General features: G+C 44.1%; 1 protein-coding gene across 7 annotated transcripts in view; it reads left to right on the top strand.

Annotated features, from left to right (window-relative positions):
• LOC132871721 (myomegalin-like) overlaps positions 1–19,513 on the top strand; it is a 126,060-nt gene that overhangs the window by 43,678 nt on the left and 62,869 nt on the right. For 6 of the 7 annotated variants that reach the window (XM_060906164.1, XM_060906168.1, XM_060906167.1 and 3 more), the window contains exon 1: positions 15,948–17,828. The exons of the other annotated variant lie outside the window; for it this stretch is intronic. In XM_060906164.1, the coding sequence (XP_060762147.1) occupies positions 16,665–17,828 (1,164 nt within the window). In that variant the 5' untranslated portion in view covers positions 15,948–16,664. Of the gene's footprint in view, positions 1–15,947; positions 17,829–19,513 lie in introns of those variants that run through there. 7 annotated transcript variants of the gene reach the window in all.

The following is a 19,513-nucleotide window of genomic DNA, read 5'->3' as shown; positions in this document are numbered from 1 at the left end:
ACAAGACCACTGATAATCTCCCTCGATCTGGGGCTCCACGCAAGATCTCACCCCGTGGGGTCAAAATGATCACAAGAACGGTGAGCAAAAATCCCAGAACCACACGGGGGGACCTAGTGAATGACCTGCAGAGAGCTGGGACCAAAGTAACAAAGGCTACCATCAGTAACACACTACGCCGCCAGGGACTCAAATCCTGCAGTGCCAGACGTGTCCCCCTGCTTAAGCCAGTACATGTCCAGGCCCGTCTGAAGTTTGCTAGAGAGCATTTGGATAATCCAGAAGAGGATTGGGAGAATGCCATATGGTCAGATGAAACCAAAATAGAACTTTTTGGTAAAAACTCAACTTGTCGTGTTTGGAGGAGAAAGAGTGCTGAGTTGCATCCAAAGAACACCATGCCTACTGTGAAGCATGGGGGTGGAAACATCATGCTTTGGGGCTGTTTTTCTGCAAAGGGACCAGGACGACTGATCCGTGTAAAGGAAAGAATGAATGGGGCCATGTATCGTGAGATTTTGAGTGAAAACCTCCTTCCATCAGCAAGGGCATTGAAGATGAAACGTGGCTGGGTCTTTCAGCATGACAATGATCCCAAACACACCGCCCGGGCAACGAAGGAGTGGCTTCGTAAGAAGCATTTCAAGGTCCTGGAGTGGCCTAGCCAGTCTCCAGATCTCAACCCCATAGAAAATCTTTGGAGGGAGTTGAAAGTCCATGTTGCCCAGCGACAGCCCCAAAACATCACTGCTCTAGAGGAGATCTGCATGGAGGAATGGGCCAAAATACCAGCAACAGTGTGTGAAAACCTTGTGAAGACTTACAGAAAACGTTTGACCTCTGTCATTGCCAACAAAGGGTATATAACAAAGTATTGAGATGCACTTTTGTTATTGACCAAATACTTATTTTCCACCATAATTTGCAAATAAATTCTTTAAAAATGAGACAGACTATGTGATTTTCTGGATTTTTTTTTCTCATTTTGTCTCTCATAGTTGAGGTATACCTATGATGAAAATTACAGGCCTCTCTCATCTTTTTAAGTGGGAGAACTTGCACAATTGGTGACTGACTAAATACTTTTTTGCCCCACTGTGTGTGTGTGTGTGTGTGTGTGTGTGTGTATAAAACTCGCCTTTGCGCCTATGGCGCTCAAACTTGTCTCCCTCCGAGCTACTCGCAGAGAGGGAGAATCTCCGTCTTTGTAATTTCCCAAGTTGGAGCCTCTGTAGCACTGATGTGCATCGTACCACTGTGAAGCATGTACATACAATATAAAACCTTTATTTGGCGCAAATCAATAGTGTATAAGTTTGTCTGGTTGCTGAACGAGAAGGAAAAAAAAAACAACCTAGTGACCACTAAAAAACTTATCCGGCAGGTAAATCTCATTTAAAAATGAATACCCCAGGCACTTCATTTTCTTGCCCCAGACACCCAGGCTCGTGATTCATCCAGCCCTGAAAGATCACTTTTTAGTCTATCCACATTCACTGGATATGAGCAATCACATGCTCCGATTGGCTACTCTACTACTAGGATATCAGCTCATATACCGTGAGTAGAGAGAAACAGAATGGTGGAGTGCATCAAGTCAGATATATCACTTTATCAAGTATTTAAAAGAAACAAAAATCTTGAAAAGTTTTTTTTCCTCACCAATATCGCCTGTTCCACACTCCAGCCCAGTTGATGGCAGTAATGCACTTTTAAGTTGCTTTGCCAACCCCCCAAAAAACCCTAAAGAAGAAGAAGAAAAAACCCAAAAAATACAAAAAAAAAGCAACAAAATATGGAATAAAAGTATTTGATGGTAAGAACATATATTTTTTATTTTCAAGAATTATTATTATTATAGCATTTTTTTACAAATTGCTACTGTCATTTCGCCAGTTTGTTTACATTCTAAGCAGAAATGATTGTCAGATCTCATCTCATCTCATTATCTCTAGCCGCTTTATCCTGTTCTCCAGGGTCACGGGCAAGCTGGAGCCTATCCCAGCTGACTACGGGCGAAAGGCGGGGTACACCCTGGACAAGTCGCCAGGTCATCACCGGGCTGACACATAGACACAGACAACCATTCACACTCACATTCACACCTACGGTCAATTTAGAGTCACCAGTTAACCTAACCTGCATGTCTTTGGACTGTGGGGGAAACCGGAGCACCCGGAGGAAACCCACGTGGACACGGGGAGAACATGCAAACTCCGCACAGAAAGGCCCTCGCCAGCCACGGGGCTCGAACCCGGACCTTCTTGCTGTGAGGCGACAGCGCTAACCACTACACCACCGTGCCGCCCGTATAAAGTTTTTATTTATCGAATTTGCAAAAAATAAAAATGCTCTGTTTCTCAAAATTCAGTGAATGTGGATAGAATAAAACAGCTATTTTACTCAATCTCGTCGTACATGGCTTATAGCCAACTCCACGCTATGCGCCTCGTCGGCTATCAGCTCATGTACGACTTGATTTTGTGGAATCACTGTTAAATATGACTAATTTCAGTATGAATGTTAATTATTGATCTCCCTGGTGTCTTGATATCAAAGAGATACATGTGGAGAAATGTGTTAAGTAACTTGACAGTTTTAAGTAATAGCTCTAAGTAATGTAAGTTTTAAACATTTTAACTAAATTTGCTGGTACTCTCTTGATTAAGTTTTTCTGGGACGTGTACGAGTGTTGCTCCTTTCACACAGCCTGTTCAAGACGGGAATCTTACACCTTTATTCCACCTTGGGTTCTGTATAAAACATCCGGATGCCGAACAGGAGGTTTGTGTTGTTCTGTCTTTGAGCCAGAACGATTAATAGTAATAGACAGAATCAACGTCTGTGTAAAAGGCACAGCCGGAATAGTGGGACAGGGGTGTGACATTTTTGACTTTGATATTCTACTTTCCGAGACCAGCATGAATTCAGATGTCTCCATCTACGGCATCTAAGGTCTCCATGCCTTTCTGCCTCAAATCACTTCCTAGTTCACTTTCTCCTCAACATATTTCTGATCAGGGCGGCACGGTGGTGTAGTGGGTTACTGCTGTCGCCTCACAGCAAGAAGGTCCAGGTTCGAGCCCCGTGGCCGATGAGGACCTTTCTGTGCGGAGTTTGCATGTTCTCCCCGTGTCCGCGTGGGTTTCCTCCGGGTGCTTCGGTTTCCCCCACAGTCCAAAGACATGCAGGTTAGGTTAACTGGTGACTCTAAATTGACCGTAGGTGTGAATGTGAGTGTGAATGGTTGTCTGTGTCTATGTGTCAGCCCTGTGATGACCTGGTGACTTGTCCAGGGTGTACCCCGCCTTTCGCCCGTAGTCAGCTGGGATAGGCTCCAGCTTGCCTGAGACCCTGTAGAACAGGATAAAGCGGCTAGAGATGATGAGATGAGATGAGATATTTCTGATCACACAAACGTGTTGCTTGCATGAGTCTCTCCACTACTCTCTTCATCGTTACCTCTCACTCTGATTCATTCTTTCTCTCTCGTTTTCCAGTGCTGTTTTTTTTTCCCCCAAAAACCAGCTTGGTTTATGCTCTAAAGGACATAAACTTGTTAAGCACCTCAACACTCAGTTCACCCGCTGTTGTTTTTAAAGCAGCGCTGGTATGCTTGGGGTATTGATGTTTCCAACACGTAGATACGTCACCCTGGACGCCTACACTCCGTTGTAACACGTCACACCTCTGATTGCAGAACACCGGCTCGCAGTGTAAAAACGCACACTGTGCAGCTTAATTTGGTTCAGTGTAAACAATCAAAGCCGGAATATTTAAGTGCCTTCTTTACGCCAATGTTACGGAATATCTATGTAAAAAGGGCTTGTGTCTCGGTTCTGGCTCACCTCGTTCAGGATGTCTCATTTTATTGACTGATCTTCATGATCAAAGCTTGCCCTCTAGTGGAGGATAAAGAAAGGTCACGTTGAAAGAGATTTGAAAGTGACAGAGAAACAATAAATAAGTTCTGTCTTTCTTCAGAGATCTGATCCTTTTCAAGCAAAAGTAACATAGAGCAGATTATAGCTTATGTGATAAACTGAAGACAGACATTGTTCATGAGTTCCCTTTCTGTGAGTTAAGAAACCAAGAGATTGATATCACATATACTTTGTAACAATAGACACAAACACCAGTTGAGTTTGACTCTGGTACCAGTCATTTTACGTCACTTCTTGTTCGTTTATTTATGCAGGTTTTTTAAAGTGATTTCTTTAATTGTAAAATTGCTATTTTAGATTTTGTATGGGCGGCACGGTGGTGTAGTGGTTAGCGCTGTTGCCTCACAGCAAGAAGGTCTGGGTTTGAGCCCCGTGGTCGACGAGGACCTTTCTGTGTGGAGTTTGCATGTTCTCCCCGTGTCCGCGTGGGTTTCCTCCGGGTGCTCCGGTTTCCCCCACAGTCCAAAGACATGCAGGTTAGGTTAACTGGTGACTCTAAATTGACCGTAGGTGTGAATGTGAGTGTGAATGGTTGTCTGTGTCTATGTGTCAGCCCTGTGATGACCTGGCAACTTGTCCAGGGTGTACCCCGCCTTTCGCCCGTAGTCAGCTGGGATAGGCTCCAGCTTGCCTGCGACCCTGTAGAACAGGATAAAGCGGCTACAGATAATGAGATGAGAGATTTTGTATGATTTATTTAATAATACCAAGACTAATACCAAATGAGTTATAGAATACGGTATGTTGTTTTAAAAAAGACGAAGAAAACAAAAAGAACCATGGCATTAATTTTAGTAAGGAATTTATTTAACATGTATGGGCGGAGTCTCCAGAGTCACCACTTTGTGACCGAGATAAAGCTGTTCCTTTTAGTTTACCAGTACGGTAAAATCTAAGGATTGAAGGCACTGTAGTTTCTGTCATATTTAGGAAACGTAAGAGAAACTGTTTATAACTGCTATAGTAGGAACTTAACAGTGGTGCTTGAAAGTTTGTGAACCCTTTAGAATTTTTTATATTTCTGCATAAATATGACCTAAAACATCATCAGATTTTCACACAAGTCCTAAAAGTAGATAAAGAGAACCCAGTTAAACAAATGAGACAAAAATATTCTACCTGGTCATTTATTTATTGAGGAAAATGATCCAATATTACATATCTGTGAGTGGCAAAAGTATGTGAACCTTTGCTTTCAGTATCTGGTGTGACCCCCTTGTGCAGCAATAACTGCAACTAAACGTTTGCGGTAGCTGTTGATCAGTCCTGCACACCGGCTTGGAGGAAGTTTAGCTGATTCCTACGTACAGAACAACTTCAACTCTGGGATGTTGGTGGGTTTCCTCACATGAACTGCTCGCTTCAGGTCCTTCCACAACATTTCCATTGGATTAAGGTCAGGACTTTGACTTGGCCATTCCAAAACATTAACTTTATTCTTTAACCATTCTTTGGTAGAACGACTTGTGTGCTTAGGGTCGTTGTCTTGCTGCATGACCCACCTTCTCTTGAGATTCAGTTCATGGACAGATGTCCTGACATTTTCCTTTAGAATTCGCTGGTATAATTCAGAATTCATTGTTCCATCAATGATGGCAAGCCGTCCTGGCCCAGATGCAGCAAAACAAGCCCAAACCATGATACTACCACCACCATGTTTCACAGATGGGATAAGGTTCTTATGCTGGAATGCAGTGTTTTCCTTTCTCCAAACATAATGCTTCTCATTTAAACCAAAAAGTTCTATTTTGGTCTCATCCATCCACAAAACATTTTTTCCAGTAGCCTTCTGGCTTGTCCACGTGATCTTTAGCAAACTGCAGATGAGCAGCAATGTTCTTTTTGGAGAGCAGTGGCTTTCTCCTTGCAACCCTGCCATGCACACCATTGTTGTTCAGTGTTCTCTTGATGGTGGACTCATGAACATTAACATTAGCCAATGTGAGAGAGGCCTTCAGTTGCTTAGAAGTTACCCTGGGGTCCTTTGTGACCTCGCCGACTGTTACACACCTTGCTCTTGGAGTGATCTTTGTTGGTCGACCACTCCTGGGGCGGGTAACAATGGTCTTGAATTTCCTCCATTTGTACACAATCTGTCTGACTGTGGATTGGTGGAGTCCAAACTCTTTAGAGATGGTTTTGTAACCTTTTCCAGCCTGATGAGCATCAACAACGCTTTTTCTGAGGTCCTCAGAAATCTCCTTTGTTCGTGCCATGATACACTTCCACAAACATGTGTTGTGAAGATCAGACTTTGATAGATCCCTGTTCTTTAAATAAAACAGGGTGCCCACTCTCACCTGATTGTCATCCCATTGACTGAAAACACCTGACTCTAATTTCACCTTCAAATTAACTGCTAATCCTAGAGGTTCACATACTTTTGCCACTCACAGATATGTAATATTGGATCATTTTCCTCAATAAATAAATGACCAAGTATAATATTTTTGTCTCATTTGTTTAACTGGGTTCTCTTTATCTACTTTTAGGACTTGTGTGAAAATCTGATGATGTTTTAGGTCATGTTTATGCAGAAATATAGAAAATTCTAAAGGGTTCACAAACTTTCAAGCACCACTGTAAATTGTAAATGTAACTATAAATGGTTAAAACCTACAATGTGTTCTTTGACGAATTAAAAAAGTACTATCATTTCCCTGTGTGCTATTTCTCTACATCATCTTTCTTTTTGCTACCATGGCATGTGGTCAACTTCAAAGAAAATGAGACACAAGGCTTTGTAAGCTTTGCTTTGCTGCTAAATGCAGGTCAGTTTCAGTCTCACCCCTTGGTATCTATCAGCCAGGTGTCTGTGGTATTACATTGAGGGTGGAGTGCCGTGTGGATTATTGTGGAGCTTCATAAACACCACTACCCTGAGAGTAATAGTGGGTGTGTGGTCATTTCTAAGTTTCTATTTACTCGAGGAGGACATTGAGAACGAAATGTGTCGTCAGAATACATTCTTCTTCATATAATGTATAATGTGTTTTGCAAAACATGTTATTCTACAGTACTGTGCAAAAGTCTTAGGCACCCTATTTTTTTCATACAAACTTTGCTATAGATTTTTGTTTTATGACTTCGACATTGGGCGGCATGGTGGTGTAGTGGTTAGCGCTGTCGCCTCACAGCAAGAAGGTCCGGGTTCGAGCCCCGTGGTCAACGAGGGCCTTTCTGTGTGGAGTTTGCATGTTCTCCCCGTGTCCGCGTGGGTTTCCTCCGGGTGCTCCGGTTTCCCCCACAGTCCAAAGACATGCAGGTTAGGTTAACTGGTGACTCTAAATTGACCGTAGGTGTGAATGTGAGTGTGAATGGTTGTCTGTGTCTATGTGTCAGCCCTGTGATGACCTGGCGACTTGTCCAGGGTGTACCCCGCCTTTCGCCCGTAGTCAGCTGGGATAGGCTCCAGCTTGCCTGTTACCCTGTAGAACAGGATAAAGCGGCTAGAGATAATGAGATGAGATGAGACTTCGACATTATTGAGTCAGTACAAAAACATTAGAGTTCCAAATACTTGTTTTCCAGCATAAAATTAAATGTTACAGAAAAAAAAGGTTGTATCTGAGCAGGATATTACATCAGAGACCACTTTTCTTTTTTTTAAAGATATTTTTGGGCTTTTTTCACCTTTATTGGATAGGACAGTGTAGAGACAGGAAATGAGCGGGAGAGAGAGATGGGGAGGGATCGGGAAATGACCTCGGGTCGGATTTATGGTATGGCGCCTTGTCCACCTGAGCCACGATGCCCCGGAGAGACCACTTTTCAGATTAAAAAAGAAAATATAATGAAGGCTACTAGGTTTTGGTGCAAAATTAAGAAGCAAGTGTGACCTGGCGACTTGTCCAGGGTGTACCCCGCCTTTCGCCCGTAGTCAGCTGGGATAGGCTCCAGCTTGCCTGCGACCCTGTAGAACAGGATAAAGCGGCTACAGATAATGAGATGAGATGATTTATATTATTTTGAATATAGTTTAAATGCAGTCTTTGGCAGAAGCTCTTAACTAGAGCAATTTGAATCTGTAAGGATACGAAACACTGTAATTGGGTCAATCTGTCAGGATTCATGGCCTAAAAGACTAGACATGGATGCTTGTCTAGTCTAGTCTGCTTTGTATATAAAAAGGGAACAACTTAAAAGCTACATGAGGACATAACATGAACACATGAACGAATGCAAGCGTCAAGAAATACAAAAAACAGGATAAAGAAGTACGGTAGGTCTTTAGATTTTTGGATCAGAATTTGACACTTATTTCAATGTTTTAATGTCTTCTGGGCTAGACCTACTTAATCATGCTAGAAAAATCTTCTGGAGCACAATTTAGGAATAGTATGAAAAGTTAATATTAATAAATTAATACTCTAGCGCACTACTCTGTCTATGGTCTTTGCAAATCGATAATCTTCCATCTAGTGTAAAGAGTGAGTCTATCATTAGCCAGTTTTGTGAATCTGGGCTTTGCTTGATTTTACAGTCAAATCTGGCAACATGCAAAACTCAAAGTTGGGCCAAAGTGGAAATATATTAATGTCTGCAAGGATTAAAGAGTTAAAATAAGCGTAATGTATATACAGTACTACAACAACTGGTCTAATTAGTTTCCACCTAGCCCTTCTTGCTCAACCCAGGTCTTATGTATAGCATAAGACTTATGGCATTGCATTTTTGCATCTAATAGTTAAAGTGTGAAAGGCTGAATGAGTGAATGGGCATATATGAATACATGAACGATTGGATGTGGATATGAATGTCAGAGAGCCAGAGTGAGTGAATGTGAACATGAATGAGTGAGGCAGCTGTGTTGAAGTCGGACAGCAACCTGAGCCGAGTTATTCCTGCCATCTCCAGCGCTGGCATATTCCACTGTGCTCATTTACAAGTCAAACAGTGGCTGGAGGCCACGTGTACTCATGCCTTCTCAGAAACGCATCAAACACATACTGTACACTAGTCACCTTCCCGTGTTCAGTGGCCAAGTGGCAGCTGCACAGTCCTGGGTCACTTCCCAATAGGATCACATCTCAAGTCCTAATATCATACAGAGTGTTTTGCCACAAACACACATCTCTTCCTTTCCAACTTCAGAACACAGAAAAAAAAAAAAAACTCTTCCTTAAACTAATGGAGAAGTTCACACAGAAAATAGTATATAATATACAGTACTGTGCAGAAGTCTTCAGCACATGACCAAAAATGGCTTAAAAATAATGAAATGAAATGTTTCAACATTAAAAAAAAAAACATAAACAGTAAGCCGTAATAAATGAAACAAAGTCAATATTTGGAGTGAGACGACTCTTTGCTTTAAAAAAAATAGTAGTCTCAGGTACAATGAGTGCAGTTTTATAAGGAAACGAGCTGTAGGTTTTACTGAGCATCTTACAGAACCAGTCACAGTTCTTCTGGACAGTTTGTCACACTTGCTTCTTAATTTTGCACCAAAACCTAGTAGCCTTCATTATATTTTCTTTTTTAATCTGAAAAGTGGTCTCTCCGGGGCATCGTGGCTCAGGTGGACAAGGCGCCATACCATAAATCCGACCCGAGGTCATTTCCCGATCCCTCCCCATCTCTCTCTCCCGCTCATTTCCTGTCTCTACACTGTCCTATCCAATAAAGGTGAAAAAAGCCCAAAAATATCTTTAAAAAAAAAGAAAAGTGGTCTCTGATGTAATATCCTGCTCAGATACAACCTTTTTTTTCTGTAACATTTAATTTTATGCTGGAAAACAAGTATTTGGAACTCTAATGTTTTTGTACTGACTCAATAATGTCGAAGTCTCATCTCATCTCATTATCTCTAGCCGCTTTATCCTGTTCTACAGGGTAACAGGCAAGCTGGAGCCTATCCCAGCTGACTACGGGCGAAAGGCGGGGTACACCCTGGACAAGTCGCCAGGTCATCACAGGGCTGACACATAGACACAGACAACCATTCACACTCACATTCACACCTACGGTCAATTTAGAGTCACCAGTTAACCTAACCTGCATGTCTTTGGACTGTGGGGGAAACCGGAGCACCCGGAGGAAACCCACGCGGACACGGGGAGAACATGCAAACTCCACACAGAAAGGCCCTCACCGGCCACGGGGCTCGAACCCGGACCTTCTTGCTGTGAGGCGACAGCGCTAACCACGACACCACCGTGCCGCCCCTAATATAAATCATGTTAAAGAAAAACATGTCAAGACTAGATGAGTGGGTTACAGGTGTTAGTAGTCCATGAAACTCTGAGCGCATGCTGCTGAGTACTTGGGTGTTTACAGTTTATGAAAAGTGGCATACTTACTCATTCAAACCCTAGCACACCCTTTTTGCTTCAGATGTGGCTGCCCTGCAGTTAATTCAGCTATAGAGAACATACTCTATTGTTTAGCCCCACATGCTGGTCATTATTCTCAGTAAACATATGACCTTTCAGGAGATGAATGACTCTCCTGTGGCCACCACTATGAAGGACATAAGATTCAGACAGAGCGTGTGTGTGTGTGTGGGGGGGGGTCTAGCTGATGCACTGTGACCATCACCACCTTTCCATAACCTTGTTCATGTCACACCATATGTATGTCACCATGGCTCTCAAATGGTTGAATCCAAATTTATATTTAGTGTTGCCTAAGGCACACAGCACTGTTTTGTGTGTGTGTGTATGCCATGCTGTGTTGGTCTATTTTTTGAGCAAGAATGTTTGCATAAACCACAGCAACACAGAACATGGCAGCAAGAATACAGATCCAGCATTGTATTTTTAACAGAAATCAGTTCAAGTGAGGCTTTGAGGAAGACTGACCTCATTGCAAAGCATCTAACTGAGTACTGCCAAAATTGCACCTCTTCATGGTGCTCTATAAATATAAGCATTTATCTCATATAATTTAGCTTGAGATAATAATCTTTTAGGGGCAGGCATCTCTACTTAGATGATGACTGAGTATAAATTGGAAGCTTTAGAACCTGATCCATTTGAGCAGAGTGTACGGATGAGGAGGAGAGAGAACTGGACACTAAAGGACTAAAGCGCTGTTTAGGTAAAGGTGATTTTAAACAAAGGCCAAAATGCTCATCAGATAAGTCACATTACATTAATGGACTGCTCTTATCCAGAGCAGTATTTATCACATGTACACTCAAGCAAAGACTTAAGTACAGTAAGGCCCTGTCCACACGGCAACGGATTCAGGTGACTCCGATACAATTGCTTATCGTTTAGGCCTGGCGTCCACACGGCGCCGGCGTTTTGGGTGCCCAAAACGCAATCTTTTTGAGAACGGGTTCCAGAGTGGAAAGATCTGGCAACGTTGCCGTTGTGAAGTCGTCTGGATGAGTAGAACGGATTTGTTTACGATGACGTCACAACCACATGACTGTGAGTGCTTCACGCCGGGTAGAAGTGTAACGAATATCACCAGGAAAAAGCCTTACAGAGCACTAGTGAGAGTGAAACACGAGCTTGGATATTGTTATTATTATTATTATTATTATTATTATTATTATGTTCAGTGTTAGTTCACAGTAGTAATGCAAGAAGCAGAATAGTGACAGTAATAGTGAAGCAAAAACATGCAATTGTACAAACACTGCAGCTCTACAGCAAAATATTCATTTATGAAATGGTCTGATTCTTAACACCAGTAGTGCCAATGATCTTCTCATTGCGATGCGAGTTGTCAACAAATCCTATAACTTGGTTCATGAAACGCGCTTACAAAATATTTTCACTGTGAATATTTATTGTGTAATGGTGCAAAGTGAGAGAGAGAGAGAGAGAGGCTCTGCCCTTAGGGCAGAGTCAATCCCGCCAGCAAAAATAGGGAAAAAAAGGAGCGATCTCACCTCTTCAGATGTTGATTTAAGTCCGACAATACATTCCTCAAAAAGGGTGTAGAGGAGCAAATTAATCCAATTTATTCCGGACCATACGTCATCCTCGCCGCCATATTGGATAGGTCAAAGCGGAGAATAAAGATTCATGTGCTGCCTTTAACTGTACCAACAGGTTTACCGTCCAAACGAGATCACATGGGATTACCTTTCACAGGTGAGAAACAAATTAATCCATCAACGTGTAGTATTCAATTTATTCCGGACCATTAAAGACACCGCCTTCCGCGTAGAATCATACATCATCCTCGCCGCCATATTGGATAGGTCAAAGCGGAGAATAAAGATTAGCTGCGTTTAACTGTACCAACAGGTTTGCCGTCCAAACGAGATCACATGGGATTACCTTTCACAGGTGAGACTGGAAAAATACTTTTCATTGTATTTGGTCATTATAATGTAACTTTACAAACAGATTTTCCTGACTTTGTGGCTAATATGAAGTCTCGCGCATTATGCGCATGCGTCCTTACTTCTTCTATTGTTCTGGTGTCTCCGAAGGGACCGTCTTACAGCGCCCCTAGAGGTGTGGCATGTGTATTGCATCGTTTTCAGCAAGCGTTGCGTTGCCATATGGACCTGATATTTTACTGATTGTTGCCCATTTGGACGCGATATATTTTTAAATAACATCTCGTTGCCGTTGTCGTGTGGATGTAGCCTAAGTCACCTCTGCATTTAACCCATCTGAAGCAGTGAACACACATGCGAGCCACACATTTGCCTAGGGAGCAGTTGGGGGTTAGGTGCCATGCTCAAGGGCACTTCAGTAATTCCTGCTGGGCCAGGGAATCAAACCAGCAACCTTTTGGGCCCAAAGCAGCTTCTCTAACCATTAGGCCATGTTTGATCCCCGCTGTTATCAGGTAGTTTAATGCTATTTTAAATAATCAAGGAACTCATTAAACCAAAGTGAAAGTAGACCAAAGTTTTAAAATTTAGCTCAGAATGTCATTACGGAAGAATCTTTTGAAGCCGTCCAAGATCACATATTAGTTATAAAATAGCTATTAGTTATTAAATAGCTGGGGGCAGCACGGTAGTGTAGTGGTTAGCACTGTCGCTTCATAGCAAGAAGGTCCTGGGTTTGAACCTAGCAGCTGATGAGGGCCTTTCCGTGTGGAGTTTACATGTTCTCCCCGTGTCCGCATGGGTTTCCTCCGGGTGCTCCGGTTTCCTCCACAGTCCAAAGACATGCAGGTTAGGTTAACTGGTGACTCTAAATTGACTGTAGGTGTGAATGTGAGTGTGAATGGTTGTCTGTGTCTATGTGTCAGCCCTGTGATGACCTGGCGACTTGTCCAGGGTGTACCCCGCCTTTCGCCCGTAGTCAGTTGGGATAGGCTCCAGCTCGCCTGCGACCCTGTAGAACAGGATAAAGCAGCTACAGATAATGAGATGAGATGAGATTTGATTTTGGGGTTTTTTTTTTTGCCGCGGAGCTCTGCAACCACTTGACTGGATGGAGATGGGCATTGAGGGGTTGACAACAGACTGTCATTGCACTTTTCGGCCAAAGCATGTAGGGAGGCGCTGTTGTGCATTAGGGGGCCCCCTTGGAACTAGGGTATTTCAACAAGTGTCTGTGCAGTGGAGTGTCTATGCAGTGGATATCAACATCAGTTTCACTCGGGAGGACGCAAGTGGGAATAATCTAGCCTTCTTGGATTGTGATGTACACATTAGACAAGACAGAAGCCTTAGCATCGAGGTCTACCGGAAACCCACACACACGGACCAGTACCTACTCTTCGATTCTCACCACCCACTGGAACACAAATTGGGGGTCATTAGGACCTTGCAACACAGGGCTCAGAACATCCCTACAACGGTAGAGGGAAAAGAGAAGGAGCAGAATCACATCAGGAAAGCACTTCAGAACTGTGGGTATCCCAACTGGTCTTTCTTCAAGAGCAGGAAAAGGAACATAACGGACAAGGAGGATAACAGGAACAAATGCAAGAACATTGTCATTCCCTACATTTCTGGTCTATCTGAGAAACTCAGGAGGATCTTCTACAAACACAACATTCCGGTACGTTTCAGACCCAGTAACACCCTGAAGCAGAAATTGGTCCACCCTAAGGACAGAATACCCAGACACAAACAGGACAACGTGGTGTATGCAATTCAGTGCAGTGAGCAATGCACGGACTCGTATATTGGTGAAACCAAGCAACCGCTTCACAGGCGTATGGCTCAACACAGGAGAGCCAGTTCCTCAGGCCAGGACTCTGCTGTCTACCTTCATCTTAACAACAAAGGACACTCATTTCAGGATTCCAACGTACGCATTTTAGCCAGAGAGGATCGTTGGTATGAGCGAGGAGTTAAAGAAGCCATTTTTGTCAACCTGGAACGGCCATCACTGAACAGAGGTGGGGGTCTAAGACATAATTTATCAGCCACCTACAATGCAGTCCTTGGCACACTTCCCAGACAACTGAATGCACACCAAAACCCAGCTGTTTTCAGTGGCTCACAGGAGGACAGAGAGAATCAGCATTCCATTGATCACCTTAACGGGCAATCCATTGATCACCCTAACGACTCTCGAGGCCATTCACATTCAGCCCCCAGTGACCCACACCAACAGGATGACTCAACGACACCTTAGATGAGCTTTTCATCCATGAGAGGATAAATACCTGATACTCCCTACCAGTCAGACAGAACTGAAGAAGCCTTTCGGATGAGAGGTGAAACGTCTTCAAGAATCTTCAAGCAAGTCCAGTTGCTCTCTTTTACCACCCATAGTTCAACAAGTGTCATTAGACGCTGCGCTGCCGCGCTCAAAAAGTTGTCATTGCTATTGAATACATAACCAGTCGTTTGGCAGCGGGGGCCCTTCGAGGGCTGGGGCCCTAGGCAATTGCCAAGTCTGCCTACCAGTCAGACAGAACTGAAGAAGCCTTTCGGATGAGAGGTGAAACATCTTCAAGAATCTTCAAGCAAGTCCAGTTGCTCTCTTTTACCACCCACAGTTTGCCATGACCGGCACGGTGGTGTAGTGGTTAGCGCTGTCGCCTCACAGCAAGAAGGTCCTGGGTTCGAGCCCCGGGGCCGGCGAGGGCCTTTCTGTGCGGAGTTTGCATGTTCTCCCCGTGTCCGCGTGGGTTTCCTCCGGGTGCTCCGGTTTCCCCCACAGTCCAAAGACATGCAGGTTAGGTTAACTGGTGACTCTAAATTGACTGTAGGTGTGAATGTGAGTGTGAATGGTTGTCTGTGTCTATGTGTCAGCCCTGTGATGACCTGGCGACTTGTCCAGGGTGTACCCCGCCTTTCGCCCGTAGTCAGCTGGGATAGGCTCCAGCTTGCCTGCGACCCTGTAGAACAGGATAAAGCGGCTAGAGATGATGAGATGAGATGAGTTTGCCATGACCTGGATGACTGAGAATCTTCACAGACTTGTCAGTCAAACACAAGTTTCCCAATGGGAATGCATTCCTGGACAGCCCACCCACACGTGAAGTTTGTGCCAAAACTGCAAGCAAAAAGTCAGGGAGCGCAAACGAGAAAGCTGGAATCGCAACCAAAATAAATTGCGTCAAACAAAACCGAGAAAGACGCGGAACAAAAATAAAATCTTTCTGAAGAGTAATAGTTTGCACGATTACACGAATAATTTGTTTGCCAGTCTAAAAAAAAATGACTTTTTTTATTTTGATGTATCGTTTTTGTTTGATATTTCAAAAGTATTGTATGAACATTTTGGCACAAAATTGAATTTGAAGTACCGTTTTCTTTTTCCTGGTTGTAAACACGTGTCTTAGTATGACACTGTGGGGGGGAGGAGATTACGCACTGTCGAGCGCGCGACACTTCACTTCACCTGCTCGCTGAACCGAACACATTGCGGTGTGGGAAAGTCCAAGCCAGACTGCAGAGGGAGAGACAGCCTGTCTTTTGAGATACATATAATCCCAAACGTTGCTGAAACATATTTCAAAGCTTTTACTGATTTTTTTGTTGTTGTTGGAAATAATCTTAGTGCGAGAGATTTCAAATGTTGAGCGGGTACATGACAGTTAAAGCGCGTTGTGATGAATGGTACAACCCGTGTTTGGAGAAATGGTACGTTCTGTCGTCGCGAGCCTCGGCAACCAGTACAGCGCTGTATCATTGCTGTGTGTGGCGCTTTATTGAGAGCAGAGCGTCTGTTAAAGGATAGCGGATTGTGTGTGTGTGTGTGGAGGGGAAAAAAAAACCAACAAAAACGAAGACGAGGATAGAAAATGAAGCTATTAAGGACTGAAGCGCTGTTACCTGCGTTATCTAGCTGACAGGGCAGTGACGGAGGAGGATGTGGCGGTGAAGCAGATAGAGGAGAGATGAAGCAGCCTGAGTGCCTGAGAGGAAAAACCGGCGTCTTTACTCACAAAATGGCTCCTAAAACGGTTTCAGAGACATTGGGACTTATATAAGAGAGAAAGTCTGATGCTTTATCGAAAGCGAATATTACCATGCCTTCCTCTTCAGTACCATACCGGCACATCGACCTTCATTTCCCGGATATACGAGGCTGCAGCGTGGCCTGGTTTAGCAAGGATGGCTTTATTATACTGTAAGGTGAATCTCCTGTCACCTGCTCAGCCAACGCAATATTCATCCCCACATCCACATTCCCCATCCTTTTCATCTGCACGTCAACAAATCAGATTTTAAACATTTCACTGGATGTCAGACTTCAAGACTGAACACAAATGCATCAGCATAGATCATAACACTGATGGCATCATGCAAATTAATTATTGAACAGACTCTGGGAGTCTCATGGTGAAGTTCGTCGAAGCTCAGGTTTAATGCGAAAGACTTCGTAACCCACGATGAAGGAAGTGTGCCGGATTTGCGCCCGCGAGCTGTGCGGGAATCAGCGCCGCTGGATCTTCCACCCGGCAGCCAAGCTACAGGTGCTGCTGTCGTACGCACTGGGCTGCGAGCTGCGCCGGGACGGTCGTGGAGAGTTCGTGTGCAGCAAGTGTGCCTTTATGCTTGAGCGTATGTATCGCTTTGACACGGTGGTCGCGCGTGTGGAGGCACTCTCGATCGAGCGCCTGCACAAGCTCCTGCTGGAGAAAGACCGTCTGCGACAATGCATCAGTGGAATGTATCGCAAGTACAACGACGAGGCGACGTCTGGAGAGAAAGACTGCATGGTAGATATGTCGAGCCTTCAGGATGCCAAGTACTGCGCTCTGGTCGAAGAGGACCTGATGTATTCGGTTTACGAGTCGTGGGCAGAGGACGAGGAGCAGACACTGGAATGTAGCCATAATCCACCGTGCCATGGGTCGGACATGTCGTCGCTCTGGCAACGGTCAAGAAGATGCCGGGGCTGCAGTGCGCTCCGAGTGTCTGACTCAGACTACGAGGCTGTTTGCAAGGTACCCAGGAAATTGGCACGTAGCATTTCTTGTGGTCCTTCCACACGCTACTCTGAGACTACGACGACGACGGCATCAACTACCCTCGTTCCAGAGAGTGAGAAAACAGCAAGGACTTCTTCATCTGACAGTGACAAGACTTTGGGAGGGAGGGCAAGCTCCAGCAACTCGGCAGAGTCCCTAACCTCCACCCTGGGTGCAGCAGCCCCTGTTAGAGAGCTGGAGCGAGACGGGAGGGAAGAGCAGAACTGGGACACTGTCTCAGAGCAACACTTGGAACCCAATCTAGACAGCGCGAGTACAGCTAACAAACTGCAGCTAGCATTGTGCTTGGTTCAGAACTGCATATACAAACCTATCCGGGTCCCCCATGGAAGTAGGCTGCCTGTTTTGATCAAACCTGAGTGTGTGGATACGGGCATTAAGCTAAGCAACCCAGAACAAGCCTTGAGGACCCCCACCTTTCGTGTAGCCTCTGTGCTAGAGGTTCCAGGGCCACCAAGAATTCGGCTGGGCCTGGCGCTGGAGTTGGCTGAGCTGGAAGAGATGTGGGATGATTTGCACGTGGAGTACTTGCCTTTCTGCTTGAAGAAGGTTGAAAAGAAGGTGAAGTGACGACTTGGTAGAACCTGAAGAAATTTTGTATCTATGGATATCTAACTGGCCAACTGTACAGGATTAGATTGTCTGAAGGATATAATCTTGGTCAGGGTGCATACCAGTGGATAGTATACCAAAGGAATACTTGAGGCCTTTTTTTTTTTTTTTTTTAGCCGAGTCTAGTAGCGTTTGTGAAACTACCACAGATGAGAATTTCTGCATGGTTCCTCATTTACTCGAAATTCACATATAATGGAAGTCTAAGGGCCTCTGCATGCTCTTGTGACAAGGCTTTCGCAGATAGCTTTTCGCAGACAGTTGTAATTTATCGTTGAGTGGGGAGTAATAGGCGTGCACGATGTTATTCACCGCCACAACGCAAGGGGGCGCAAAGTCGCGAAATCGCTAGGAGTAGTTGGTGGGTGTGGTTAGTGGAGTGTTTATCCTCCGGTTACTTATAATGACTAGAACTGGAGTCGTATAGATGTACGTACTTCCTCGATCAACCGCTCTTCGTGCTGCTCCATCTTCGCTCGTGTTTTTAAAAATGGCGGTCGTGAAAACAAACCAAACCGGGAAAGTAGGGAAGCGGAAGTGCGTCTACAGCGGATGTAGAGTGGACCAATCGGAGCCCTCTTGTCTGCGAGGCTTCTGCGGTGGTCACAATTTTTGGGAGGTGCGCGCAGAGCGTCTGCGAAGGTGGGGGGGCTACGCAGACGCTATCTGCGACGCTATCTGCAAGGACTGGGTTGTCAGCATAAATTGGCCTTTAGGGTACTTGTTGTATTCTGATAGTGAATGCTCAAAAGCTCTGACGATATAACACCAGTTGAAAACTATTACCATTTTAACAATAAAAGTGTTACCAAAGCAGTTATGTTACTTGCCCAAATTTTACCAAGACTTGAGCAATACGGTGAAAAGTACCGTATTTACTACCCTTACACTTCTAATACAAGTGAGTTTCAGATAAAATTTTTTTTTTTTTATTACAGGGAAACGTTTTGAAATTTTTGGTCAAGGGAATCACATCTACACTCACTCATTATTAATAATTATACAACATATATCGAATAATGTCTCGTAGTACTTTTTCATAGCAGGTTAACTCAGTGAAAGCATTGTTTTATATAATTTAGCCTTTGAATGGGATTGTCAGAATAGTGCTCATCAGGTTTGTTATTTTATCTTCACCTCTGGATGCTTTATTCAAGTATAGGGAAGATTTACTGTTGTGTGAGGAGTGTTAAAGTCCATTTCGCTCTCATTAAGGACAGTGCATAGAGCTTGTGGCCCCCTGAGGATGTCCGTGTCAGTATGACTTCAGTAACTCTATTGGGTGTGTAGAGATACCCAACTATTACCAGCAGATTAGAGCTACTGCTTATTCTGTGGATAAAAAAACAAATGTAGAGGAAAGATGGGCTGTTGTCACAGTGGCTTCCAGCTTGGCTTTGTCCTGAAGGAGGTTAAATCGAAGATGGGTTGACTCTCTAATATTAGAACAAGGGATATGCAAAACATTGAGAGCTAGCAGATCCCCCCCCCCCAAGTTTAATAGATTATCAGATGCACCACACCGACAAGAGACGAAGTCCAATCGAGACGAGTGAATAATTGCTTGCGAGTGTGAATGTACAGCAGGTTTTGGCAACTGTAAAGAAAGATCAATATAAATGGACGGAAACCTA

Source organism: Neoarius graeffei, chromosome 23, assembly GCF_027579695.1.
Source record: "Neoarius graeffei isolate fNeoGra1 chromosome 23, fNeoGra1.pri, whole genome shotgun sequence".
NCBI lineage: Eukaryota > Metazoa > Chordata > Actinopteri > Siluriformes > Ariidae > Neoarius > Neoarius graeffei.
Note: the sequence above shows the minus strand (reverse complement) of the source record. Positions and strands in the feature narration are given on the sequence as shown.